This window comes from Sminthopsis crassicaudata, chromosome 2 (assembly GCF_048593235.1).
Source record: "Sminthopsis crassicaudata isolate SCR6 chromosome 2, ASM4859323v1, whole genome shotgun sequence".
Lineage (NCBI taxonomy): Eukaryota > Metazoa > Chordata > Mammalia > Dasyuromorphia > Dasyuridae > Sminthopsis > Sminthopsis crassicaudata.
In genome coordinates this window covers 430214244-430240544 of record NC_133618.1, presented here as the reverse complement: position 1 = coordinate 430240544, position 26301 = coordinate 430214244, and the positions used below count along the sequence as shown (strand labels likewise).

General features: G+C 35.5%; 1 protein-coding gene across 7 annotated transcripts in view; it reads right to left on the bottom strand.

The window, feature by feature from the left end:
* JAKMIP2 (janus kinase and microtubule interacting protein 2) overlaps positions 1-26301 on the bottom strand; it is a 237338-nt gene that overhangs the window by 30941 nt on the left and 180096 nt on the right. For 6 of the 7 annotated variants that reach the window (XM_074292118.1, XM_074292117.1, XM_074292115.1 and 3 more), the window contains 8 exons: positions 25903-25965; positions 16598-16696; positions 15227-15325; positions 11768-11821; positions 10295-10360; positions 5601-5669; positions 4618-4695; positions 1563-1766 (listed from right to left, as the gene is read on the bottom strand). In XM_074292118.1, the coding sequence (XP_074148219.1) occupies positions 1563-1766; positions 4618-4695; positions 5601-5669; positions 10295-10360; positions 11768-11821; positions 15227-15325; positions 16598-16696; positions 25903-25965 (732 nt within the window). The remainder of the gene's footprint in view (positions 1-1562; positions 1767-4617; positions 4696-5600; positions 5670-10294; positions 10361-11767; positions 11822-15226; positions 15326-16597; positions 16697-25902; positions 25966-26301) is intronic. The other variant, XM_074292119.1, reaches the window with a different exon arrangement.

Here is a 26301-nt window from a genome sequence, read left to right as displayed (position 1 = left end):
GAATGATTATAATGATTAATACTTTGTTAATAACATATTTTTCTTGGGAATTCATGAAATTTAAAGTTGTTTTTTCCTTGGTCTTCCTCATTAAAGTAACATTCCTGTATCTCACTATGACATGGAATTGACCCTGGGTTCTCCAAAGTCATACCAAATGAATGCAATTCTAGCATATTTTACCCAGTTGGATAGATCCAGTGATGAACCATGTATACATGACTGAACTAGTTCCAGTTTAGATATTTGAACTGAAGATCGTTGGCAGATTAGTCATTGGGTGATACATTCTATAGCAATAACAATTCTTAAAGACTGTCCATTAAATGTAGAGTCTGTGAAATATGAAGGGAAGAAGTACCCATGCCAGAAAATTTAACTTTGAAGTATTTATTGATTCAATTTCCTATCTTGTTTCACAGATATCTCATATTTCTCTTCCTGGCCATAGATAAGAGAAAGTTCTAGTCTGATTTTCTGTCTTTCTGTGTCTATCTCTGTTTCCCCTTTTATCTGATCCCAGAGAATTCTTAGAGATTCAAATTGGGTTTATGGTTGGATGAACTTTATAGGAGGAGAAAGAGCACACTCCCCCCCCTGCCCTGTGGAGATCTCCAAACTTAGTATGGTTGGAAAAAGAAGACAGTGAATTTTAAAGGTAATTTTATAATTGTTCACTGTATTTGGAGCTTAACTGGCAAAGAAAATGTTTAAATGAAGAGCAGTTTAGAATGTTTAGTCTCATTGAACCACATCATCTCTGAATTAGTGGAGTCAAAGATAATCTAGTTGAAACATTATCCGAACAGGAATTTTCTATGTGACAGTTGGAAACATACAAAAGTCATTGGTTTAGTCATCTAGCTAAATGGCAAGTCAAGTTGGTCACCTAGATTCCTCTTGAAGATTGCCAGTGACAGAAAACTTGCTAAGGTCCATCTGATGAGACCTCTAAGAGTTGAAAAGTTTTCCTTATATGATGCTGAAATTTTCCTCTCCATAACTTCTACTCATAGCTCCTAGTTCAGAGATCAAACAAAATGAAATCTAATCTATCTTCCACTTGATAGCTCTTCAGATAACAAAAGGACAATTCTTTTACCTACCCTTCTCTAGGCATTTTTCCTTCCTTTCCCCCTCCCCCTATAGCCTGCTCTGATTCCCATATAGGGTTTAGTCCTTCACCAACCTTTTTATTATCGGGGCTAGGAAACAGACTTGTGATTTCATCAGTACAGGAAACTTCTAGATGAGCACTCCTACTAAAATAATTTAGCATCTTCTCTGCAACTTAGAGGTTCCATTGCCTAGAGTACTAAGAGCTTTGTCTAAGATTATAGAGTTATTACATTATTAGGACAGGATTTGAATCAAGATTTTCCTGGCTTTGAAGATAGCTCTCTAACCACCACATCAACCATCGCTGAAAGAAATGAAATGTTTAGGGAGAGGAGAAAAGATTGTTGGAGTTGGTATAATCACTTTCTTCATATTCTTCAAATGTTTGAAATACAACTGTTTAAGAGATGGATTAAAGCTTCTTTTGCCTTTGTCTCCCTTACCTGGTGGGCTTGTTGTAGCAGTTCCATTCTCTCCTGAAGAATCTGACAGTCATATTCTCTGCTCTTTCTCAGCATCTGCCTCCTTAATTTTTCTACTGCTGTTCTTAATTCTTCTTGTTGCTTCTCACTTAATAATTCACCAAATTTGATCACAGTTTCTTGCTGCAAAGCATTATATAAAGTGGCTTCCAACTCCTGGATTCTCTGGTAACACAAGGAAAAAAGATTGTTAAATTTCGAGGCCTTTAAAGAGCATATTCTGGAGTCTCTGATGTCTAGCTCTGAAACAACTGATGTGAACTTGATATCTGTGAAATTCAACCCTGGGAGGAGGAACGAAGCATTCCTAGGCCTCAGAAGGAGAAAGGGGGACAGGTGAGGAGCTCCTGTAGGTCTTGGCTTTGACCTTAAATTAAAATATAATTTTGTACTTTCTTTGTATTCATATATTCAGTGTGTGACACAAAGTAGGCACTTAATACTTGTTTATTTACTGACTGACCAGCAGATCTGAACCTGTATAGTGAGGGTAACATAATATGGTATCCCAAAGAGAGTGCTATGTTTGGGGCACAGGACTTGGGCATGAATCCCAGCTCTGTTATATATTAGCTGTTTGGTGTGTGGGGGGGTCCACTGAGCTTTTCTGAGCCCCAATTTCCTTGTCTGTAAAATGAAGAGTTTTGACTTGTTTTTTGAAATCCCCGTTGCCCCAAATCCAAGGAATCTAAGCTTTATTCTTGATGTATATGACTTCACTAAATATACGCAATTGTCCTTGGGAATGACCAAGGAATACAAAAAATTTCAGGAGTTCTCCTTTTAACTTGGGGATAGAAAGAGCAGATATAGGGAGGAAAAGGAAAAATTACCTACTTTTAAAAAATCAATTCTGTCTCATGATCTTCCCTTAATATTTTCTTCAGCCATATGCCATTCAATGAGAGCCTGCCTCTCATACAAGCAAATCATTATTCATCATTTATACTTTATTCATGTTATATATATCTAAACATATTAGCAGTGCATGTTAATATATTAATATCTTACACATATTGTTGTTGTTCAATCATTTCAATCATGTTTTACTCTTCATGGAGTGATTTGTCATTTCCTTCTCCAGTTCATTTTACAGGTGAGGAAATTAAGGCAAATAAGGTTAAGTGACTTGTCCAGGATTACCCAGATAATAAGCATCTGACGTTGGATTGAACTCAGGTCTTCCTGACTCTAAGCCCAGCACTTTATCTGCTGTTCCAAAGCTGTTCCTTTCACAAGTATTGAACTTCATAAAGTTCATCAGTGAACCATGGAGACATTGAGGGGGGGTTACTTGGAACTTTCAAAAGCAGTGCTAGTTAATACAAACTCTGGTTGTTCCTACCGCTGTGTAAAGACCTAGCAATTGACTATGCATTATCTTTTTCAGAACACTAATCTAAATATGAGAGGAACTCATCACCAGAAGATTGATCACTTGTGATTGAAAGTTTTTGAACTATAGCATTTTCCTTTTCTTCTTTTCTTAGAATACCCAAGTTAAATTCAAAGCTCAGCTTAAATCTCATTTGTCCTACTGGAGAACCTACCTTATCCTAGTACCTTCCCCACAAAAAGTAACCTGTATGTATTTTGCACATATTTACATGTAATATATATTTTCTTCCCCAGTAGAATATAAGGTCCAAAAGGGAAAGGACTCTTTAATTTTGTTTTTTTATCTCTATCATACAGCAAAGTACAAAGAAAAAATGCAGAACTTAACATTTGGAATTAAGTATCAATTTGAGGAAGGGAGGAAGAGTAAGAAAATTTTCTCCATTTTAAATTATGATTATTAATATTGGGAAAATGTTCTATTCTCTGACACTGGCATCTATTCATAATTATTTTCTAATAGAATCCCAAGCTCTTGAGAGTCTTGAAAAGCTATCATTTGATTTCATTATTTGTCCCACTGCATCACACTGCATCACAAATCTCAACCCCTATTTCACAAATGAGAAGATATATCCAGAAAAGTGGAATAACTTCCTAAACTCACATAGTAATTGGCAAAGCTGTGATTTGAACCCAGGCCATAGGATCACAGCCTTTAGCACTGTAAGGGACTTTAGAGGCCATCTAGTTCCCCCATGATCATTAGAGATGATCAGTGTAAGGCTGAGGAAGGTAGATGCCATGGCCATAGTTATGGAGGAAAGAAGTATCAGAGGTAAGGGTATTTTCTCATGTTTCCCACTTTTTCTACTGTTATCACAGTTTCTACAGAAATATCTTTTCACCTTATTAAACTGTTTCCTTCAGTCCTGTCCCATAATTCTATGTTAAAAGCAGTGCATGAAATATTTTTAAAGGAAGTCAGATTATAATTTTGATTTGAAAAATAGCATTCTGAGAGCTTTATAATACCATAAAGCATAATTTTAGAAAAAGGGATTTAGATTTGCAAAGCACTTTAAAAGTCATCTAATCATATTGGACCAAGTTACAATGATTTTAAGGCAGGTAATGTCAAACTCAAATTGAAATGAGGATCTCTAAAACATACATAAGTATCCTTGTGGGCCATGTATTGACTTAGAAAACTACATATTAACATTATCCCTGTTTTATTGTATTTTAATTTAAGTATTTCTCAATGACATTTTGTTTTTATTCTTCTCCACTGGGGTCATATACTGGACTCATGTTTGATACCCTTGGTTTAAGGAATTTGCTCAAGGTTGTATGTCATACAGATTAATGATTATAATAATTATTATAAAATTTAATAATAATTATTAAATAAATATTATTATAATAGATAAATATAAATAAATATTATATAATAATAAATAATAAAAATTACAAAGCCAAGATTTGAACTCAGATGTTTTCTCTCTAGATCAAGTTATCTTCCTAGACCAATACTGGTATTGTAAAAGTAGGATTGGGATTCACTCTTAGGTAGAATAGATATGCTCATCTACATGCTATAGCAAAGGAATTGAATTTCTACTCTATTTTATGTAAGTAGAAATCCATGACATTTGTCTAGGTGATTTAGACTCACCATATAAGCTTGGTCAAGTGCTTGCTTCCTATAGTCTAGCTCTTCTTCCAGGTAACCTTTGATCTTGCAGAATTGTTCCTATAATGAAAGTCCATTTCGATAAGTTGGCAAACATAAGTTCCATATAGAGTCATTGGAAAGATGGGGAATATTTCCAAACATAGCAATAGAGAACCCAGCACACCCCCAAAATGCACAGAATGTCCCAAAGTATTATGTAAATGATCAATACAAGTTCCTTTTCTAAATCCATAACTAGGAGGTCATCTTAAACTCTTACCTAAGGCTATGAACATGTTGTCTATAATAGCTAAGAGTTGTCATAAAGGGATTGTGAGGATCAATGAGAGGAGACTTAGAATAATAGAAACATGGAACATCAGAACTGGAAGGGAATTTAGAGCACAGAATGTTAAAAAATAGAAGGAGCTTTAGCGATGTTTAGTCTAGTGGTTTTTAAAGTTATTAGTGTCAAAATCCCATAATATTTTTAAAAATGATTGAGGACCCTCCAAAATATTTTTTGTTTATGTGGGCTATACCTATGGGTATTTACCATATTAGAAATTAAAATGTCTTAATATTGTTATAAAGTAGTTTTGACTTTGTGAGCCCCCTTAAAATGTTTTGGAGACCCCTGGGGTTTTTGGGTCACACTGAGAATCAATGTTCTAATTAAAACCTCTGAATTTACAAATGAGAAAATTGTCTTAAAGAAGTTAAAGCTTATAAGTGACAAAGTGAAATATGAACCTGGCTGAAAAGTTACCTGAAAGAATGTCACTTTGGATAGTTATAGACCATTGAGTATTTGATTCTAAGGCAAATATACAAACCCCCCTTCCCAATACATATAATGAAAAATGTTCCACACAAGTTCAAAGATCAGATGAAATTGAGCAAGGGCCAAGAAACAATTCATTATCATTTGGTTATCTTTTTTGTTGTAGAATGAGCTGTATGAAAGGCACCTTTGTACTTACCATGTCACTTTCCAGCTCCATCATCTTCTGATGTAATGCAGCCTCTGCCCCTTCGATCTGCTGGATCCACTATAAGGCAAATAGGTTAGAGATCTATGACTCACAGAACCATCCGATTTATTTCCTGAGCAATATGCTTATTCTTTTTCCATATCCTCCCTCTGTCTATCTGTCCCTGTTTATCTGTCTCTGAACCAATTCAGGAAGTACAGACCATTTTTGATAATGGTATTAAAACCTTACATTATATAATGCAATGAGCTCCAAATAGATACATGAATTAGGAACAAAAGATCATAATATAAAAAGATAGAGCAGAAGACAAAAAATATAGATTTAATTACTGTAATTAGAGGCAGAACACTTAAGGGATAGAGCTGAACAAAGATAAAAATGGATCAATTAGAATAGAAAAGCTTTGCACAGATAAAAAGCAGGAGAAGCAGTTAATTGGCATAAATCTTTGCAGCAAATGTCTTTGGTGAAGTTCTCATATCTAAGATATATAAGGAAATGATAGACATATAAGGAAAATGAATCCACATAATTGCTGACTCTCTGAGATGACTAAGATTTCAGGTATACAATACCTACCTGAACAGGACTCCGCTCTGAACATTCTGGCCATCTAGTTTCCACTTGAAGACGCCTAACTAGTCTATGTTCCATCAGGGTAACTCTGATAGTGAATTTTTTCTTATACTCAACTATAATTTGCCTCTTTGGACTCTCTATTGCCCGTCTTTCTTCCCTTTGTCATTGTTTTTGAGTTTTCTGTTTCTGGGGTATAGTTAAACAAATTATTTGTGAAAAACCTTCCAATATTTGAGGAGAGTGATAGTATCATGTTCCAGTTGAGCTTTCTCTTTTTCAAATAAAACATCTTGAATACTTTCCACTTTTTATTAACAGTAAATGTTTGATTTTAGCATAGTTTTTTTCAGTCACTATTCTGAGTTGAAAGATGAAGTTTCCTTATATGATTTATTTGACTTATATGAGAAAGGTACAAGAGTACTCAATAAAAACACTGATTTTTTTTTATCATTTAGGTAAAATACCTAAATAAAACCAAAAAATCATCTTTGGCATCCCTAATTTCATTTACTAAAGTTCCCTCTGTTTCATATAACAAAAGTTACTAGATTCTTAAGGGTAAGAATTATGGAGGAAAAAAAGCTCTGAAAGGTCCTATCAGTCCCTAAAAGTTTCAGGTATAGGCCTAGTAATGGATTGGTATTTGTTATCTGAGAAAAACCTAGTTGAATACAGAGACAGGCTTTTTCAGCCATAACAATTCACAGGAACAGTTTACTAAGAGGAGTTGTGATTGCCATCAATTGAGGATGAAATCATTTTTGTTCCTGTCATTGTTGAATCATTTCAATAATGCCTGACTTTGTGATTTTGGTTTTTTTTTTGGCAAAGATATTGGAGTGATTTACCTTTTTCTTCTTCAGCTATTTTTACAGCTGAGGAAACTGGGGCAAGCAGGGTTAATTAACTTGCCCAAAGTCACACAGCTAGTGTTTGGAGCCAGATTTGAACTTATGAAATTAATATCTTCCTGAGTCCAAGCCTAGTCCTCTATATCAGGGCTTCTTAAACTTTTTCCACTCATGATTCATTTTCACCCAAGAAACTTTTACATAACTCCATGTATATAGGTATATAAAATAAGTTTACAAATCAAATATTTACTGTTAATAAATCATAATTTTACAATCTCCACATTCAGTTACGCAATCCTATATGAGGCCATGACCTACAGTTTAAAAAAAAAACTTTGCCTTTATACACTCCTTGTAATTAAAAAAGTGAGTCATAGTGAGTTTATTAAATTAGAAAACATTTTAAAGCTGGAAAACAATTTAGAAATCATCTAATGTCTCCATTTTGCAGGTGAATAAACTGAGACAAGCAAAGTCAAATGACTTACTCACTGTCATACAACTTATTAGCATCAGAGCCGGGTTGAGAACCAAGATATACTGACTCCTTGTTCAATGTATTTTTAACATTATCAAGCTATAAATGGGATAGAACTATAATGAAAATGAATTTATCTCACTTATCATTTATCTATATTAATTTGTGTTGTTTCCCATCATATCTTTGTTTTTAGAGAAGTTCCTCACCAAAGTTTGTCTCTGTCCTAGGAAAGCCCAGAAGAATGAGCATCATAGAATTGATGATGTCACATAGTTTTGTGACATACTATGTGTTCTTACACTGGTTACTGTCTACCATTTAATCACCACAGCCTTGTTCCGCATCAGAGAACCAGATGGGGCCTCTGTCTCTATCCCACTGGCCGCTACTCACTCCTAACCTGTTATTCTTACTTTTGGATAAATGATATTGTGCTCATGCAAGATGCAGGGCTGAGAAAGAAGTCATTATATTCCCTTCTGTTTTAGGACAAGGTGGTCTTGAACACATTTATCCTGTACCTGTTCCTCTGTCTGGCTAGTTATCCCTTTCCAGGAACTTCATTCTATCTGGTGCCTTCCAGAATGTCACATTTAAGTGAAATTTTGCATGCAGCAAATCTATTTCTATCCTCTTTGGCTCCCATCACAAATGTCAAATCCTCCACATAGAGCATACATTTTTTGAGAGCAGAATTGTGTTATTTTTTATCTTTTTAATCCTAGCATCAATGTTACTACTTTGCATGGTTATTATTGCTCAGTCTTGCCCTATTCTTCTTGATTCCATTTGAGATTTTCTTGGAAGATCACTGGAATAGTTTGCCATTTCTTTCTCCAGCTCATTTTATAGATAAGGAAATGGAAGCAGAGTTAAATGACTTGTCTTGGCTCATTTAGCTAGTTGTTGTTTGTCCTTAATTCTTGAAAAGGACCATGACATCAGGGAAGTGATGGTACAGCTTGCAAGTGAATTGGATTTAAGTGAGGGAGGGATGTGCTTGGTCACCTGCCTCATTTTCCCCTCCAGAATCTCTTGATCTAGTGGCCAGGCAGAACAGAACTACTAGAGATGGGCCTGGATAAAATGGGAGACCCTGGCTTTTTTAAGCTAAGGTCTTCAACAGGTCTCATATTGAGACCTGCACAGACTGAGACTGCACCCATTCACAGTAAGGTTATGCAATAGAAGCAAAGAATCTTTTCTTTTACCTAATCCAAAAACAAAATCTAAATAAAAAATAGATAAATAAATTAAATGAATGAATGAATGAATGGCTGAATGAATGTCTGAGGTCAGATCTTCCATATTCCAGGCTTGGAACGCTATACACTAAGTGAGGTTTTTGTTGTTCAGGGTTTTCTTGATAAAGATACCCAAGTGATTTGCCATTTCCTTTGCATTGTGTAGGATGGGTGTTTAATAAATGTTACACTGAATTGAACTGACACACTATTAAGATGGGGTTTTTTATCCTAGGATAATTGTAACCATGTCTTTTATATATATTTAGGACTCTAGAAAATGTCTCTTGACTATTGAATGTTTCTCTAATCATGTGTTCATGTCTACACTGTCTGTATCTTTTTGATAGTATATCAACCTTGAGGTCCACTGAATGTAATTCAAGAATGCCTGTTTCCTAACTTTATATTCACATGCAAAACAGAGAGATGGTTCAATAGAGAGAAGTCTGGGTCTAGAGTTTGGAAGCCCTGTGTTCGAATTTGAGCTCAGACACTTACTACCTATGTGATTCTGGGCAAGTAACTTCACCCTGTCTTCCTCAGTTTCCTCAACTGTACAATGGAGACAATGATATCTATTTCCCAGGGTTGTTGTGAGGATCAAAATGAGATAATAATTGTTAAGAATTTAGAATAGTGCTTGGCATTTACAAGTACATAAAAATTCTTGTTCCCTAGAAAAGTTCTTATTATCTTTTCTTCTTAGTTACTGATCTTGGACACCTAAAGGATGGAAGCATGTTTGGATCTACAGAACCTATAATTTTAGAGGTGGAAAGGTCATCTAGCTTTCCACTTAGTTGAGAAATCTGAGGCTTTAAAACAGAAAATGACTTGCTCAATGCCACATAATGAGTTAGGGGGAACTTTTGTTCATCCTGTCATTAAATATTTCTGGCAGTCTGCATGTCAGCGTCATTAATACTGTAAGAGTGGATTATTAAATCCATTATATAATAATATAAATAATAAATAAACTACTTTAAAATAAAATAAAATTTACTAAATATTGAATGGCATAAGTATATATTTTAAATCCAGCCCCTGCCCCAATCCCCATTCCACTACTGAACCTGGTTCCCTGACTCAATAATTTTTTTTGATGAACCCTCACAGTCCTTAGGGATTTTTTGGGGGTGATAGCTTCACTTAATTAGGCATCTAATCTGTTTCTATTTTTGAAACATTATAGTTTAGAAAAATTCAAGAATTATTCACTTTTTTTTTCAGTTTCTCCCCTCTTTGATCTCAGGATTAAATCAGATCATATCTATAAGACTCTTTGCATAGTGCCTTGCATATAATAGATGCTTCCCAAATGCTTATTCCATTCGGTTCTCTTCTTAGACTTTTTATGCATTGATATATTAAAAAAAAAAAAACATTTAAGAACCGGCCTCAGGGCATAGGCATATGGAAAGGGACTTGTCTTTAGCTTTTGAATAGACAGGAAAGAATATCCATTTTACAAGGTGAGACACTGAAAATATTAGAAAAATTGACACGCATTTTTACCTTTTCTGCAAGGGAAAGTACAGTGCTGGCCTGAATAATGGCCACTTGTTCTTCATTCCGTAAATTCTGAAAACAAACAAAAGAAAGACTGTTTAGAAAGTGAAAATGATCTAGCAATACTTAATCAGCTACTACTATGTAATTATGTAATTAATAATCAGCTACTACAATGTTATCTGGAAATCTACCCAAGAAAGATCAAAGTGCATATGGGCACAAGCATGATACTGCAGTCTCATAGGCTTAAAGGTGGAAAAATTATAGGATTCATATCTGGAAGGCAATCCTCTCATTTCATACATGAGGAAACCAAGGCCAGGGAGAGAAGTGAATTACCCAAAGTTATACAGGCAGATAACTAGAGGCAGGGCTGAGATTAAATTCAGCCTTCTGATTCCAAGTCCAAATCTCTTTTCTACTATGTCAATGTTAGCTAAAGTCAACATAAATATCTTAAGTTTTAGCTTTAACATTTGGTAAATAACAATCTCTTGTTGTGGGGTCTCATTTTGTTCCATGAAATTCTAGTTTGTATATTTTACGATTTCTACTTGCTAATGAATGGTAAATTAAAATTCATAATGGAATATAAAATTCTGAGTAATGACAATGTTTGTTCACATTGACCTCCAAAACACTGCTGTTTGCATGTAACCTATTTATACACAAGCCTCCAAATCTGATCCTTTACAAAGACACAACACAAAACATTGCCTTTATAAGTAATTATCTTTCTATCTTTGGGATCTTGCCCAGGCTAAATAATATTCCATAAACTGACTTTATTAATAGTTAAAACAGAATGTTATGGGAAAAAACAGAATATAAAGTGAAACAAAGAACAAACAGATTGTCTTGATAACAGACTGATATAATTTTAATTGAATCTGCTTTCCCTTTTGACATTTTTTCAAGGAGAATTAATTCTGGTCCTTCAGCACTGGGGACTAAATTCATCAACAGACCATTCAGTCCCCCCCCCCAACAAAGGGTCTCCCCCCCCCCCCCATTGAGCTAATTCCTTTCGACCTTGCCCAGGAGGGGTTTTCAGAAAGAAAAAGGTTTACAAGCTACTAGCTCATTTTTTCCCCTGGGGCTGCCATCAACCCTCCTACTTAGTGTCATTTGCAGGGAGTACAGCCAATTAATTTCACACAGGGTGCCCTAAAGCAACTGTCAGATGGTAATTACCTTTAATCACTGCAAATGTGGCCCCAATCAAACATGGAACCTACAGAGGAAGACCTCTTTATCCAGAGCCCCTGAAATCACCATTGCCTTTTCCCTGAGTACCTTCATCCCTCTCCCAGTCTCAATTCTAGGATTTGCTAAAGAGTAGTCTCTTCAGGGAGTCAAATCTTTGTGTAGGTGACCTGATATTCCTTTGTCCATGTTCTCTTGGTAAGGATTTCTTGGCTGTTAGTCTTTAAATTGGATACTTACTGAATTTAACAATGAATTGCTTGCACTTACCCCATTGTCACCCAGAATGTCAAGCTGTTTAATGAGATCTGGAATGCTCACATCCTGCAATGACAAGACACAAACCCAACACATATTATTGTGGTTTTTAAAAAAGGACTATACTTCCTTGGAGTCTTTTCTAAATGCATTTTTGTATCACTTTAATTGGAGCTGTGATTTCCTCAATAATTTCCTCCATACACAGAGGCAAATTGCAACCCAGAGGACAAACTCTGGGAGTTACTGTGGTTCAAACACTTTTCACCTTGCAGTCAACCTCATGATTAGTGTCTTGGGTAAGAGGTATACTCTCTATCTCTTAGATCATATCCCAACTTTTGCAATTAGATGGGACCTGCTAAAGCTTGTGCTTCACAGATATAACCTTTAAGATCCGTAGACCATCTGTATGATATGATGAGCCATTTGAGAAGGTCTTAATTGAGAAAAAAGAGAATGATTCTAAGTGTAGAAATGAAAGGATCAGTCTTAGCAAAAAAGAAGGGCTGCTTTTTTTTTTTTTGTCAGAGATGAATAAAAAAATCTTAACATGGAGGATGATCAGAAATTCATGGATGAACTCATTATTATGTGTTTTCTCATTGTTCACATTTTCAAAAAAATTAAGGCATAAAGTTATCTTTGTTGTTTAGTAATTTTAGACTCTTCATTACCTCATTTGGGGTTTTCTTGGTAAAGATACTGGAGTGGTTTTCCATTTTTTTCTCCATTTCATTTTAGAGATGAATAAATTGAGGCAAACAAGATTAAGTGACTTGCCCAGGATCCCATAGATAGTGTATTGAGAGGGGATTTGAACTCAAGAAGATGAATCTTGCTGGCTTTAGACCAGGATTTCCATCTACTGTGCCACTTAGCTTCCCTCTGTATGCATTATTATTTGATCCTAATGATAACTCTGTGAGGTAGTACTGTTATTCACATTGTACCAAGGAGGAAGATGGGATTTAGATGAGCTCAATGACTTGTCCAAGATTGCAGAACAGGAACAAGGGACAAATACTGGGCCTGTGATTTTGTTGATATAAAGAACTTCCAGTTAAGGAAACTCCCTTTGTCAGTGCCATTTGTCACCTTCTCTTTGTCTCTGTTTCTAGACGCAGCAGAGGTGCTAAATTCAAGCCACTACACCATAACAAGTTTCTTTTTTAGCCACATATTGACTCAAAAATCACATATTAACATCATCTATGTTTTATTTTATTAAGTTTTTCCAATTAATTTTAATAAAGTTTGGCAGTATTGGGGGGTGGAGTTGATGATCTGGGCAATGTGTCTAACTCTTCTTGTCTAGAGGTATGGCTCTCAAACTTTGTTCTCAGAATCCCTTTATATTATTAAAATTATTGAGGATGTGTCCAAAGAGTTTTTGTTTAGGTGGATTATAATTTTAGATATTTACCATATTAGAAATAAAATCTAATTTTGAAGTTGTAGATCCTCTGAAAGGGTTTCAGAGATCCCTAGACTTTTCTGGACAACCCTTTGAAAACACTGAGAGGTTAGCTGACTTGTCCAGGATTATACAGTCAATATATGTCAGAGGGAGGACTTGAGCATAAGTTTTTCTGACTTCAAGACAGTTTTCTATCTACCAAATCATGATCTCTCTTATATGTGTCTGAGGTCATACAAATGGAAATCATAGGACCTTAAATTTAAATCTAGAAGGCGTCTTAGAGATTTTCTTCTTCAGTCATTTCAGAAGTCTGACTTTTCTTGATCCTCTCCCATCTTTTTTTTTTTTTTTTTTTTTTTTTTTTTTTAAGGGAGGGAATTAGTGGCAGAGGTAATGGAATGTCTTGTTATTTTTTCTTTAGTTCATTTAACAAACGAGGAAACTGAGGAAAACAAAGTTAAGTGACTTGCCTAGGGTCACGTAGCTAATAAGTACCTGAGGCCAAATTTATTATATATTTAGATATATACATAGATATATATCTAATCATCTATTTATTGAAACTTAAAGATTACTAAGTTCAGTTCCTTCATTTTAAAGATGAAGAAACTCATACCCAGGGATATAACTTGTCTAACATCACAGGAGAATAAAGAGGGAGAACCAGGAGTTGAAGCTTGGTCTTATGCCTCTAAATCAATATGTTGAACCTAGTAAAAATTTAATAAATTATTTTTCATTTATTAATTATAAATCCAGAATTTCTTTCATAGCACTCACTATGTGTCTGAATAAGGATTTGAATCTAGGTTGCTTTTCTGACTCAAGGCCTGTTGATTTATTTCCTTTTTCAAGCTGCCATTTTATTTCTTTAGTCTTTTGGCATGGATGATAGCCTGAGTGACTGTACTTTTTTATTTGCCATTGGAATGCATTTTAATTCTGATGTTTACATAGAAGTGGGTTAATTTCCTGAAAATGCTGGCTATCTCAAATCAAAGAATTCTTATTAGTTTAGTTCAAGAGCCACCTGGGACGCTGAATAAACATTTCTGGTAATTGCTTTCAGTGGATTATGGGTTTTGTGGTTTACCCAGAAAAAAAATTTCTACAAAGAGGAAACAGCAGGTTGTTTTGATATTCAATTCAAAATTGGTCATTTCTCCTTGGGCTACTTCCCTCCCCTCCCAGCCTATGCTGATAATGGCAATAATGGTGATAATTGACATTTATAGGTGCTTTAAGCATATACAATATAAGCATGCAGCATAGTTTGAAAGCATTTTGTTTCTAATCCCTATGATATTATAGACATGATTGTCCTCATTAGGCAAAAGAGGGAGCTGAGGCTTGGAGAGTTTAAGTGACTTGTCCATAGTCAAACAACATGTAAGTGTGAAGAGGTGGTTTTAAAATCCTAGGCTTCCTTTTTTTGGACATTTCATGTCCCTATGTTGCCTATGCAGTTTCCACTTAAGGCATGAGTTTACATTTTAATTGGTATCTTTGTACTTTGTACCTCTCTAAGACTATGAATTAAATATAACATCAAAAGAAGGAGCTTTCTTCTGTCACGAATGAAATTGTAGATCTGATCCAGGAAAAAAAAAAAAAATTCTCATCACCTAGCACACACAACGCCTGGCACACAAGCCATTTATAGAGGCTGTTGAATTGAATTAAATTTACTAATTTATTCATTTGCCACTAGATGGAGCCATTTTCTTCTGCTTGGATTCTCAGGGTTAAAGTGTCTGTCAGCAATTTAAAAGCAATAGAATTACCGTGGATATGGAGCAGGAAAAGAACTTAGAGGTTTTCTAGTTCAACTTCATCCTTTTCATTTTACAGATGAAGAATCCAAGGTCTAAAGAAATTATTTGTCCAAGATTACACAGAGCAGCCAGGATTTTAACCCAGGTCTCCTGATTCCAAAGCCAATCCTTTACATAGTAGTACCTTGCTGCCTATCATTTCCCCAAATCCCAAGTCCCTGATCTAGTCCCTCGTTCAATTCTAGGAAAGCAGAAAGATCTTCAGTGACATACCTTGACACCTTCTTTCATGCAGTATATCTGTAGTGCGCTTACACCATCAGAGAATGGGTGAATCTGTAGGTTAAATGGAGGTGATCTTCTTTCTCTTTCCTTGAGACACACAGGATGAGGAGAAAAAGGAAGAGAAAGAAGAGAAGGGGGAAGGAGGAGGAGGAGGAGGAGGAGAAGGAGGAGAATACATTGGAATTAATCAAATGGCAAGCATCAACTGGTTATACATTTAATCATCTGTGTAGTCTGGGGACCTTAACTTACTGATAAGTTGCTTATGAGGAAGTCTAATAAAAAAGGATTCAAATTTAATTTTATTAGAAAGGAAACAGCCAACCTTTTGGCTATTTGTGAGAGAGTGAGAGAGTGTGAGCATATTTATAAAAGTTCATTCCTGCAAGTTTTTTAATAAGCCACATCCTGGAAATGCAGGGAGCAGAGTGGAGTGAGGGCTCCAATTTAACATGTATGAATATTTAGGATCTTCCAGCATCCCCGACAGTAAGCTGTTGTCCCTGGGAGTAGAACTTTACAATGAGGGGGAATTCAGTTGATAGATCTCCTCTAGCATATTAAATAGTCTGACTTTCTGAGTCAGCCATGAGGGCTTTATACAGGAAAGAGCCTACCACTTAGAGTTTCTTTAGTGTAAGCTAATTAAGCATTAACGAAATTCCCTGGCTAACAGGAAATGACCTTAGTGAGTTATTTAGCTGGCCTATCATAGACAAGCAAGACTAGGGACGGGGAAGGATGTTTCTTAGCTTTCACATTCTAGAATATGTCCTGTTAAAGCCTAAGGCAAACATCCCATGAAGAGGTCAAATTTATCTATTTTACTATAGATAACTGAAGTTTGATCAGGTTAACCAAGATATGTTTCTTATATGTGATCACATATTTCCCAGCAATCCCTTCCACAGACAGAAGTTTCTGGGATCTCTTTCCTTCTATTATGTTGATGATTTTTTGATAGCAGAGAATGGTCTTAAATAAAGAACTTTTGGGAATAGTTGTATTCTCTATATCTAATGAAGTTCTTTCCCCCTCCACTCCTCCCAGGGCTAAATCATAGATTCAGAGTTGGAAAGGAACTTGGAATCCGTTAAGTACAATCACTTAATTTTACAGAAAAGGAAACTGAGGCTGAGAGAAGTTACGACATTTTCTAGCGTCAGACAGCTGATAAATATTTGAAACAGGATTTAGCCCATTTCTTCCTGACTCCAAATCCAGTGCTATAGCTAGTACATCAAGCTGTCCCTGTCGTAAGCTTAATTAAAAAGATGTGGAATGGATGGAATTGAAGTTCAGGTCAAGTGCTTGAGTTATGTTCAGTGGTTCTGCCACATTGTTGGTTCTCATCCTTACTTCCAGCTCCAGGTTTCGGAACTCCAGCAACTCGTTCTGGTCTCTGGCATCTTGCAATTCCTGCTGTAATCGGTTGTTTTCTGTCTCCTGTTTTTCTATCTAATGGAGTAAACGATGAGTTAGAGAATCATTTAAAGAGCATCATAATAGCAAGTAGCCATTTTATTGTCCCTTCTGGTTTATAAAGAGCTAATTCCCAAGGCTTCTGTAAGGTAAAGTATAAGGATAACCATTTCTGTTTTCACATATGGAAACAGGCAGAAAAGGGATGCATGATTTGTCCTTAGCTACAAAGAAAGAGGTAGAATTAGGATTTGAACTCAAAGCCCTTGATTTCAAGGCTACGCCATGGCCCCTATTTTTGCAAAGTTTGCATTTTTATAGCAGGTATTCTCCTCCCCTTCCAAAAAATAGAAACAAACAAAAAACAAGCAAACTGGTAACTAGAAAGGAAAATGCCCAATTTAAAATAAACTGAGTGAAAGCATAAGTTTTGTTTTCATTTTGTTGTGTATCCTCAGTACCCAGAACTATGCCTTACACATTTTGGGGGGCAACATAAGGCCGAGAATACACATTGTGATATTGTTGTTGGGAGGAACTCTTGGTGTAAAAAGTCCCTACATTATTTTACTCATCTGTAACTTGCAATTTTGAAAGAGTTGACTGGAGCACCAAGAGATTAATAATGATCACATAATCAAGAAGTCTAAGGGATAGAACTTGAATTCAGGTCTTCTTAATTCCAAGGACAGATCTTTCATTTACTATGCCAGCATTTTTCAAATTTTTGATTTCAGGACCTTTTTGCTCTCTTAAAATGAATGATGACCCCCCCCCTCTAGGAGCTTTTATTAATATGGATTATATCTTTAAATATTTGCTATATTTATATGAAATATTTTATGAAATACATTTACAGAAAATGTATTAAAATTATTATGAAAATAGTTTTGACTTTGATTATTCTGTGTAAGGGTCTGAGGGTCCCTCAGAAGTCCCTGGACCTTTGACAACTGCACTATGTAATTCTGCATCTTACTTTGTTGGAATAGATTGGATTGCATGGTAGCTAAAAACACAAAGCTTTTAGAAGTTGTTATATTTGTTAATTCTGAGTTTATCCTGTAGATTACTATGGAAGAAACAAGAATAAATCAATCAGCATTTGTTATTTATTATGTTCTTGGCACTGTGGTAGGCTCTGAGAATACAAATGAGATAGACTGGTCTCAAAGAGCTGATATTTTACTGATGGACATAACATGTACATATATGAATATATCTAAGATATATACAAAATACCCTTCCAGAATTCCAATGCACCAAAGATGAAGCACCATAAACAACTTGTGGCAGAGAGGTAAAGGACTTGGGATGCAGGATGGGATATATCTTTTTGGCTACAGTCAATAAGATAATTTGTTTTACTTGACTATGCATATTTGTTACAAGTATTTGTGTTTTTTCTCCCAATGAAGTAGGAAAAGTAGAAAATAGCTTTCTGTTCATTAAAAATATAATGATATAAGCATAAACACACACAAATAGAAATACAAATATTTATAAAGAGACAACACCAGAGGGGCTTAATCAAGTCTCATATAGCAAATGGCACTTAGTTGAAAAACAACTAAGGATTCTAAGAAGCACATATGAGGAGGTACTGCATTCCAAGCAGGAGGCACAGCCATTGCAAAGGCCTAGAGATGGGTGATGGGATTCTGCATGTGAGGAGCAGCAAGAAACACAGATATTCTCACCATTCATTGGAATGAACTTTAGAGCCACAGGGACAGGAGGTACATGCCAGACACAGGGAGAGCAGGCACAAAGGCAAAGGTATATCTGGAAACACTGCACTGAACTTTATTAGACAAAGATCCTCCATAGTGATCCAACCACAAGTTGTTTGTAAAAGATTTATATCTACCCTATGTAACTATATATACCTTCTACTTGAAATAACAAAGTATTAAGGAAAATATATCTGCAGAAACAAAGTATCAGAGAGAGAGAGAGAGAGAGAGAGAGAGAGAGAGAGAGAGAGAGAGAGAGAGAGAGAGAGGGAGAGAGAGAGAGAGAGGAAAGAAAAAAGAAAGAGAAGGAAGAAGAAAAAGAGAAGAGGAAAAAAGAGAAGAAAGGAGACAGAATAGAGGAGAGAGAGACAAGAGAGAGAATAGAAGATGAAAGAGGGAGAAAGGGAGAGAGAAAAACAGAGACAGAAAGAAAGAGACAGAGTTATAGATATGTATATATATATATGTATTTTATTTATAGAGTGAGAGAAAAGAGAGAAGAGAGAAAACAAGAAAAAGAGAAAACAAGTAAATGAGAGGGAGAAACATACAGAGAAACAAAGGCAGAGAAAAACAGACATATATATATATATATATACATATATATATATACATATATATATATATATATATATAGAAAGTGAGAGGGGAGAGATGGACATACAGAGATGGAATGAATAGATGATTCTACTCATGGGTTATTGATGTTCTGGCTTTCTACATCATTGGCTCTATCGGGTAGGTTTGAATAATTCATATTTCAAAAAAAGGAAGTTATTCATAAAATAAATTTTTACCTTTATGTTCCTTTGTGCTCTATCATTAAGTAAAAGGTCCCCCTTTTTCTTGGGTTTCTGAACTTAACCTCTTCCTCTGGGAGTCCAAAGTAAATGAAAATTTTTGCCTTACAAAAATGAAGTCCAAAGGAAAGCTGTTTACACTTTTAGTAATGTCACCAACAAGCTAGAGAAAATCCAGAGGAAGATTCTAAGGATGGAATAGAAAATTCCATTCCAAAGAATGGAAAAACCACATCATCTGAAGATTAGTCAAAGGATTTGGAATATTTAGCTTGGAGATGAGAATACTGAAGAAGCTCATGGTCATTGTCTTGAAATATCTAGAGGGCTTCCCTGTAGATATATTACACTTATTCAGGTTGGCCACAGAGGGAAGAACTAGGAGCAAAAGGTAAAATCACATATAGATTTCAGTTTAATGTAAGGCAGCAATTAATCAGCTGCAAATTGGACTGCTTTGTGTAAGAGACAGAGAGTTCCTTAATATTGGAGCTTCTTGAAGTAGGGCTGGACAGCTCCTTGTTACAAAATGGAAAAGGTCAACTGCCCAGATAAAGCTTGGGCTTTTTGGCTTGTAAGGTCTCTTTCAATCCTAAAATTCTGTGATTTTGTGAAGGCAGCAGGATTAAGTTTGGCCTTGAAGAGGAAATGGAGGAATGAAATTACATTCTTCTTCCCTTTCTTTTTTTTTTTTTTTCTTTCTTTTTTTCTTTTTTTGGCATGGAGGCAATTGGGCTTAAGTGACTTGCCCAGGGTAACACAGCTAGGAAGTATTAAGTATCTGAGACCAGATTTGAGCTCCTGAATTTAGGGCTGATACTTTATCCACTACACCAACTAGCTGCCCCAAACTTACATTCTTCTTTACAGAGGTGGGAGACTATGGATGTGGAACACTGAATATCTAGTTTGATTCAATTGATACATTTCTAAGTTTTGCTGAACTGATTAAACATTTCTTCATTATTATAAGCATGGTTCTTTGATTAGGGGAGGAGGAAGCAGTAGGCTCAGAAATGAAAGTGATGTAAAAACAAAATATATCAATATTTTTTAAGGGAGAAAGTTTAAAAAAAATAAGAGAGAAGGTCTAATGGGAATCGACCATTGGGCCTTAAAATAACTAGATATACTCTGCTTCTCCTATATTTCGAAGATGAATCTTTGTGTGCAGAAATTCAATGAGAAGTAAGTAGCAAAAGCTTTTCTGGCCCCCCAAAATCCATTACAGAACATGAATAGGGATGCTGGAAATAGAAGTGGGAAGTGAGATGATATGGGTAAATATTGATGGCTGCATTTGAAGAAATTAACAAAGTCTAAGTCTTCTATAATCTTCAAGGCTGTGCCTGGACCAAGACCAAGACCACAACCATAGCTACTAGAGAGGGTCAGAAAATCAATACCTCCTCTACTTCTATTACCACTAAGGTAGAGCCACAGAGAGAGAGCTGCCTTTCTTTTTTGGAAAAGGTAAGGAAATAAGATGTTTTATGGCTAACAAATTCCATTCCCAATCTCCATGATTCAGGACTACAGGCTACCAAGACACAAACTCTGTTCAATTTTTATCTTTCTCTAACCCTTTCATTCCTATCCCTCTCAATCCTTTTCCCCAAAGATACTATTCTTCTAAGATCTTCCCCTTCTAATGTGCCCTCTGAAAGCTGTTGCTTCGTTAAAAAAAAAATTGTCCTTTATATTGGACTACTTTGTCTTCATCTCCTTCCATTTACCTGCAATCACGGAAATTTGGTTCCCTCTAGAAGACACGACAGAGCTGTCCACTCTTTCCCATACTGATTGAGCCTCTCTCACCTCCTACTCTTTAAGGGAAGTCTTGCTTTTTGTTTCTCTCTGTCACTTCCAATGGTTTCTTGTCACCAGCATGCACCCATCATCTATCATCTATTGAAATTCACCCCATCATCCCATTACCTAAGATTCAGGGTATTGTTTTCTATCAATCAACCAATCAACAAATATTTATTAAACTTCCTGTGTTCTAGACACAGTGTGTGAGACTGGAGTCACAGGCACAAAGAATGTTAAGGAATCCCTACTTACAATGCATTTTAATGGAAGAGACAAGTACACATATAATTATATGCAGAAAAAAATAAAATAAAGCAACATAGATATAACGAAATAGTCCAAGATAGTTGGAAAATAGGGAATGGTTTGGGGTAGGGGAGATAGCAGTAGGGGTAGCACAATCAATAAAAGTCATCATGTGGTAAATAAATCTTGAGTTAAATCAGAAAATCAACTTCTTTGCCCTTCACTATCACCAAGGCAGTTACTTCCATTGCTTACTGCAAAAGGGGATAATTCTCCAGTTTCACAGCTAGAAAGACCATTTTAAGTTAGGTCACTTTTTTCTCCATATTCACTCTCTATTTTCTCCACTCCATGCTATGAACTAATACTTGGAGACATTATATAAACATATCAATAGGGATGGAAGTACAACCTCCACAATCTAGAACTCTAATATTCCTCTCTTAGATCACCATCTTCCATTTTTCCATCTCTTCTTATCCTTCACTCCTCCTAACCTTGTTTTTAATTCTTATTATGATCTCCATTCACTCCTTTCCCTCCTTGATCTTCTAATCTATCACTCTAACTCTGGTTTTATTTTCTTCTTTCTAAAATCTTGACCCTAGGCTTAAACAGTTTAAATTTACATTGTCCCCTGCCCTTCAATCCCTTCTGCCTATATCTTATTACAAAGCCTCAGAGGCTTCTCCTAGATCATATCTCCTTTCTCAACTTTTTACCTAAAAATCTCTCCCTCTTCACTTCTGTTCTTTGGAATCCCTCATTTAATTCAAGGATCTTTTTTATGTTCTATCTTTTATATAAGGCCTTCCTTCAATCCCCAAATATAGTATTTTACTGCCCCCTTGAAATTAATTTGTGTATACTATGTATACTATTGTGTATACTATGTATTATACTACATATAAGTTCCTTGAAGGCAAGAACTGTCTTTTTCCCCCTTCATTTCCCTAGCTCCTTATACAGTCCCTTGAATATGGTGGGACTTAATAAATACCATTTGAATTAAATATCTAGGGAAAATATATGCATGAATATGATTTTGTGACTTGATGATTCTTGAAAATTAATTAGAAGCTTTATTTCAAGGCAAGAGGCTAACAAAATAAATTTAGTATTGGAATAAGCATTCATTAGGCTCTTACTAATGTCAGGCACTTAAGTGATTTATAAATATTGTCTCATGTAATCTTCACATCAATGCTTTAAAGAAGGTACTATTATAATTCCCATTTTACAATTGAGTAAACTGAAATAGTCAGAATCTTAATGACTTTGGTATCATAATGCTAATAAATGTCTGAGGCTAAATTTGAACTCAGGTCTTTCTAACTCCAGACTCAGCATCCTATCTACTACACTACCTGCCTAGTTCATGATTTGTGGCTGCTCTGTGGCTGTTAGGATACTATGTCCTCGTTATAAATTTGACTTATGCCCTTAACTGGAGTCACTTTGCAAATATATATATATATTTGCAAAGTGACTCCAGTTAAGGGCATATATATCTACATCTATATATCTATATCTATCTATATATATAATGTAGGGGAATGTGTTGTAGTGGAAACTATTTATTATCTGTGTGATGTTAGATTAACTCAACTTCTCTGGATGTTTGTTTCCTCATCTGTAAAATAAGGGGATTAATAAGTGGATGACACCTAAGATAGGTATTTCCCATATTTATGTTTTTTTCCCATCTCTAGCAGAGTTATTCAGTGGGTTTAAAATAAGATGAAAAGAGAAGGCAGAAAAATGCCTACCTAACCACAGTTATAATGAATGAAGAATAGCAGTAGAGTTGCCTAGAAGTTCACAGAAGATAAAATCTAAAAAAGAATCTGGGAAAAATGTGCTTTGATACCTCTATATAAATATTCAAAACATGATCATAAGAAAAGGGAACTATTTTGCTTACAACAAGCAAAAATGACTTGATAGGTTCAACTCTGAGATTTGGATAGGTTCATGACTGAAATATTATCTTGGAAAAGCATCTTTCATTCAAAAGTGCAGGAATAGGAAAATGGAATAGCATTGTATAATAAGAAAATATAATCATATGAGGGAATCCAGGAACCAGAGTGGAGGAAGTATGATGGAGAGCATTTTAGTAAAGATCAGTGAAGGCAGAAATGGAAGTTATAGAGTTATGAAGGTATAGTACAAAGCACTTGGACAGAAAGAAGAAATAAATTAAGAGTTCAGAAAATACTCCATAACCTTGAAGATATATAGTAGTGATGGAGGATATCAATTACTTAGATACCTGCTGGAACTCTCTCTGTCTTTCTCAGTCTGTCTTTGTCTCTCTTTCTGTCTCTGTCTCTGTATCTATCTCAATCTCTGTTTTTCTGTCTCTGTCTCTTTCTGTTTCTTTCCCTCAGTCTCTGTCTCTCTTGAGCAGTCAACAATAATTATTAAAATAGAAGCCCATATATTCCACTGGTATCCTTATAATGTCAAGACAAAGACCCCTAATATGTTGTGTAGATTCTCTCAAAGAAAAATTTATGGGAGGACATGAACAAAAGACATACAAGAAGGGCAATTATGGATGGGTTGCAATCTGCACTATTAAAAGGAATAATCCATATAAATGAAATAAAAACATCAATGGAGTACTATGGTATTAAAATTAATTTGTATTTACAAAATATAACTGCTTGTTGTTGAAAGTAAATGGCATAGGGAACCCAATCTTGGATTAAACATATACTCTGGTTAATATGCCCCAATAGATCATCTACATGCCTATAATTGAATATTGGCTTTAATTATTTCCTGGCTTTAAGCCCAGCTTTTTTATTTGCCTGATTTGGTTTCTTGAATATGTTGGGTTGATAATCTCTTGATGAGAAATATATGAGTTCTACCTCTACAGTATTTCTACATTTGTCCCTCTCAATTTCCACAGCCATCATTCTAGTACAAATGCTAATTGCCAACTTCTTGAGATTATTGCAGAAGTCTCCTGACAGAATAGATCATCCTGCACCCATCTTTTCTACATCCTTGCTTCCCCAACACCAAGAGTCACCTTTCATGCTACTGTAATCAGACTGATCTTCCACATGCATTGATTTGGTCAGGTCATCCTTTCTGAAATCTTCATGGATTCCTTAGTATCTATTAAGTAAAGTTTAAACTACTTTGCCTGGCATTTAAGGTCCCCTAAAATGAAGAGCCTAACTTTTCTATATCTAACCATACTCTGCAATTTTCATTAAGTGTTTTTGTTTATATTATTTCCTATGCCTGAAATATCCCAATCCTTTCTTTTTAACAACTGAATTTTTATACATTCTCAATTTAAATGTTGTACTTTTATGGTGTCCTTCCTAATACTGCTTGGTAACCACACTTCTCTCTTGGACCTCACAAAGTTTTTTTTTTTTTTGTGCTTGCTATGGTTTACTTTGTGTTAGACTTAACTTTGTATATGTGATTTCCTCTTCTGGGACTGTAAACCCAAATAGGGCAGGAGTTTTAGCACTTAGCACGGTGTTCTTTAGTCAGTAAACTGTTGAAAAATATTGAATTGGATCAATCCTCTCCTTTTTTTCCCCCCTCAGATTTCATAAAATTTTTTTGTTTTATCTCATGTTATAAGGTCATAAGTAAAGATCATGAGTTCATAGGGACATAAGAATCACAAATGTTTTATTTCATATTATATAAAAATATGGCCCAGTATATAGGGAGCTGGCCTTTGGAGTCAGGAGGTTAAATAGGATCTCTGACATATTGTAGCTGTAAATCATTTAATCTCTTACTGCTAGAGGCATCTTTCTAACATTTCAAATCGCAAAATAAGTGCAGGTCCACATTGATAGGACCTTCTTCAGCAGGAGTTCTTTATATTGATTAAATCAAAGTTAAAGTTAAAAAGACAGATATTTCTTTTATGTACATCCTATTAAGAGGGCAGGAATTATATCCTGGCCTTATTTCATCTTTCCTCAAACTCCTAGAATAACATATGATAGGTTTGGAAAAACAAATTTCTTGAATTGAATTGATACTTCATAGTATCATAACATTTTTAGAGATGAAGGAGTCTTTAGTGATTGATTAATCTAGCTCATTCTATTGCACAGATAAGAAATCTGGGAACGATTGTAGAATAGCCTGACTTGTATTCATGGGACACTGAACAATCTACAGAGAACTCTTTTCTTTCTTTTCTTTCTTTTTTCCTTCCTTCCTTCTTTCTTTCTTTCTTTTTCTTCCTTCTTTCCTTCCTCCCTTCCTTCCTTCCATTCTTCCTTGTCTCCTTCCTTTTTCTCTCCCTGTATCTCTGTCATTCTGTCTGTTTATATCTTTCTGTCTCTCTTTGTCTTTTTCTGTCTCTACAAAAACACACAGAAAGCTATCAAAGTCCATGAGTTTTGGGAATCACATCTCCCCTAAAATAATCTGCACCATGCCCAGCAGAGAGCCATGCACACAACAATAATTAATTAATGGTCATGATGATGAAGGGGATGAGGATGGGTAAGTAGCCAGTAGACTAGCACTGGTACAGCCTCCCACTTCCCCAAGACCCCATGTGCCACTCCTGAGAATACCCTCTGCTGCTCCTGGATCCCTCATCACTTCCTTGTCTGCCCCCTCTAGGAAGGTGCACCCCACATACCTTTTCTAAAAGCTCCTGGTTTCTCTTAATGAAAAGTTGTTTATCTTCTACCCAGTGTGAATCCTGTTTGACAAAGAATAGTGTGCAGTCAGCATTTCAAAGAGCAGCCCTGAAGATCACTGAAGCCAAACCCCTTTGTGAGCCAGCCCCTTAACCAGCTGTCTTTTCTTAACTGGATCTTTTGCCTGCCAAAACTAAAGAATGGCTGACATCCCCCACCTCCATCCAGACATATAATGTAGAAATTGGGGCTCTGCTTAAATTGGGACTTTCCAAAGTCCCCACTAGAGCTTTTTTAATCAGTCTATAGAATCCAGGACCAGCCTTTGGGGGACTCAGAGATGATCACAGAGGAAAAAGGTGAAAAGGGTTCATTCCACCAGGACAGATGTGTACAGG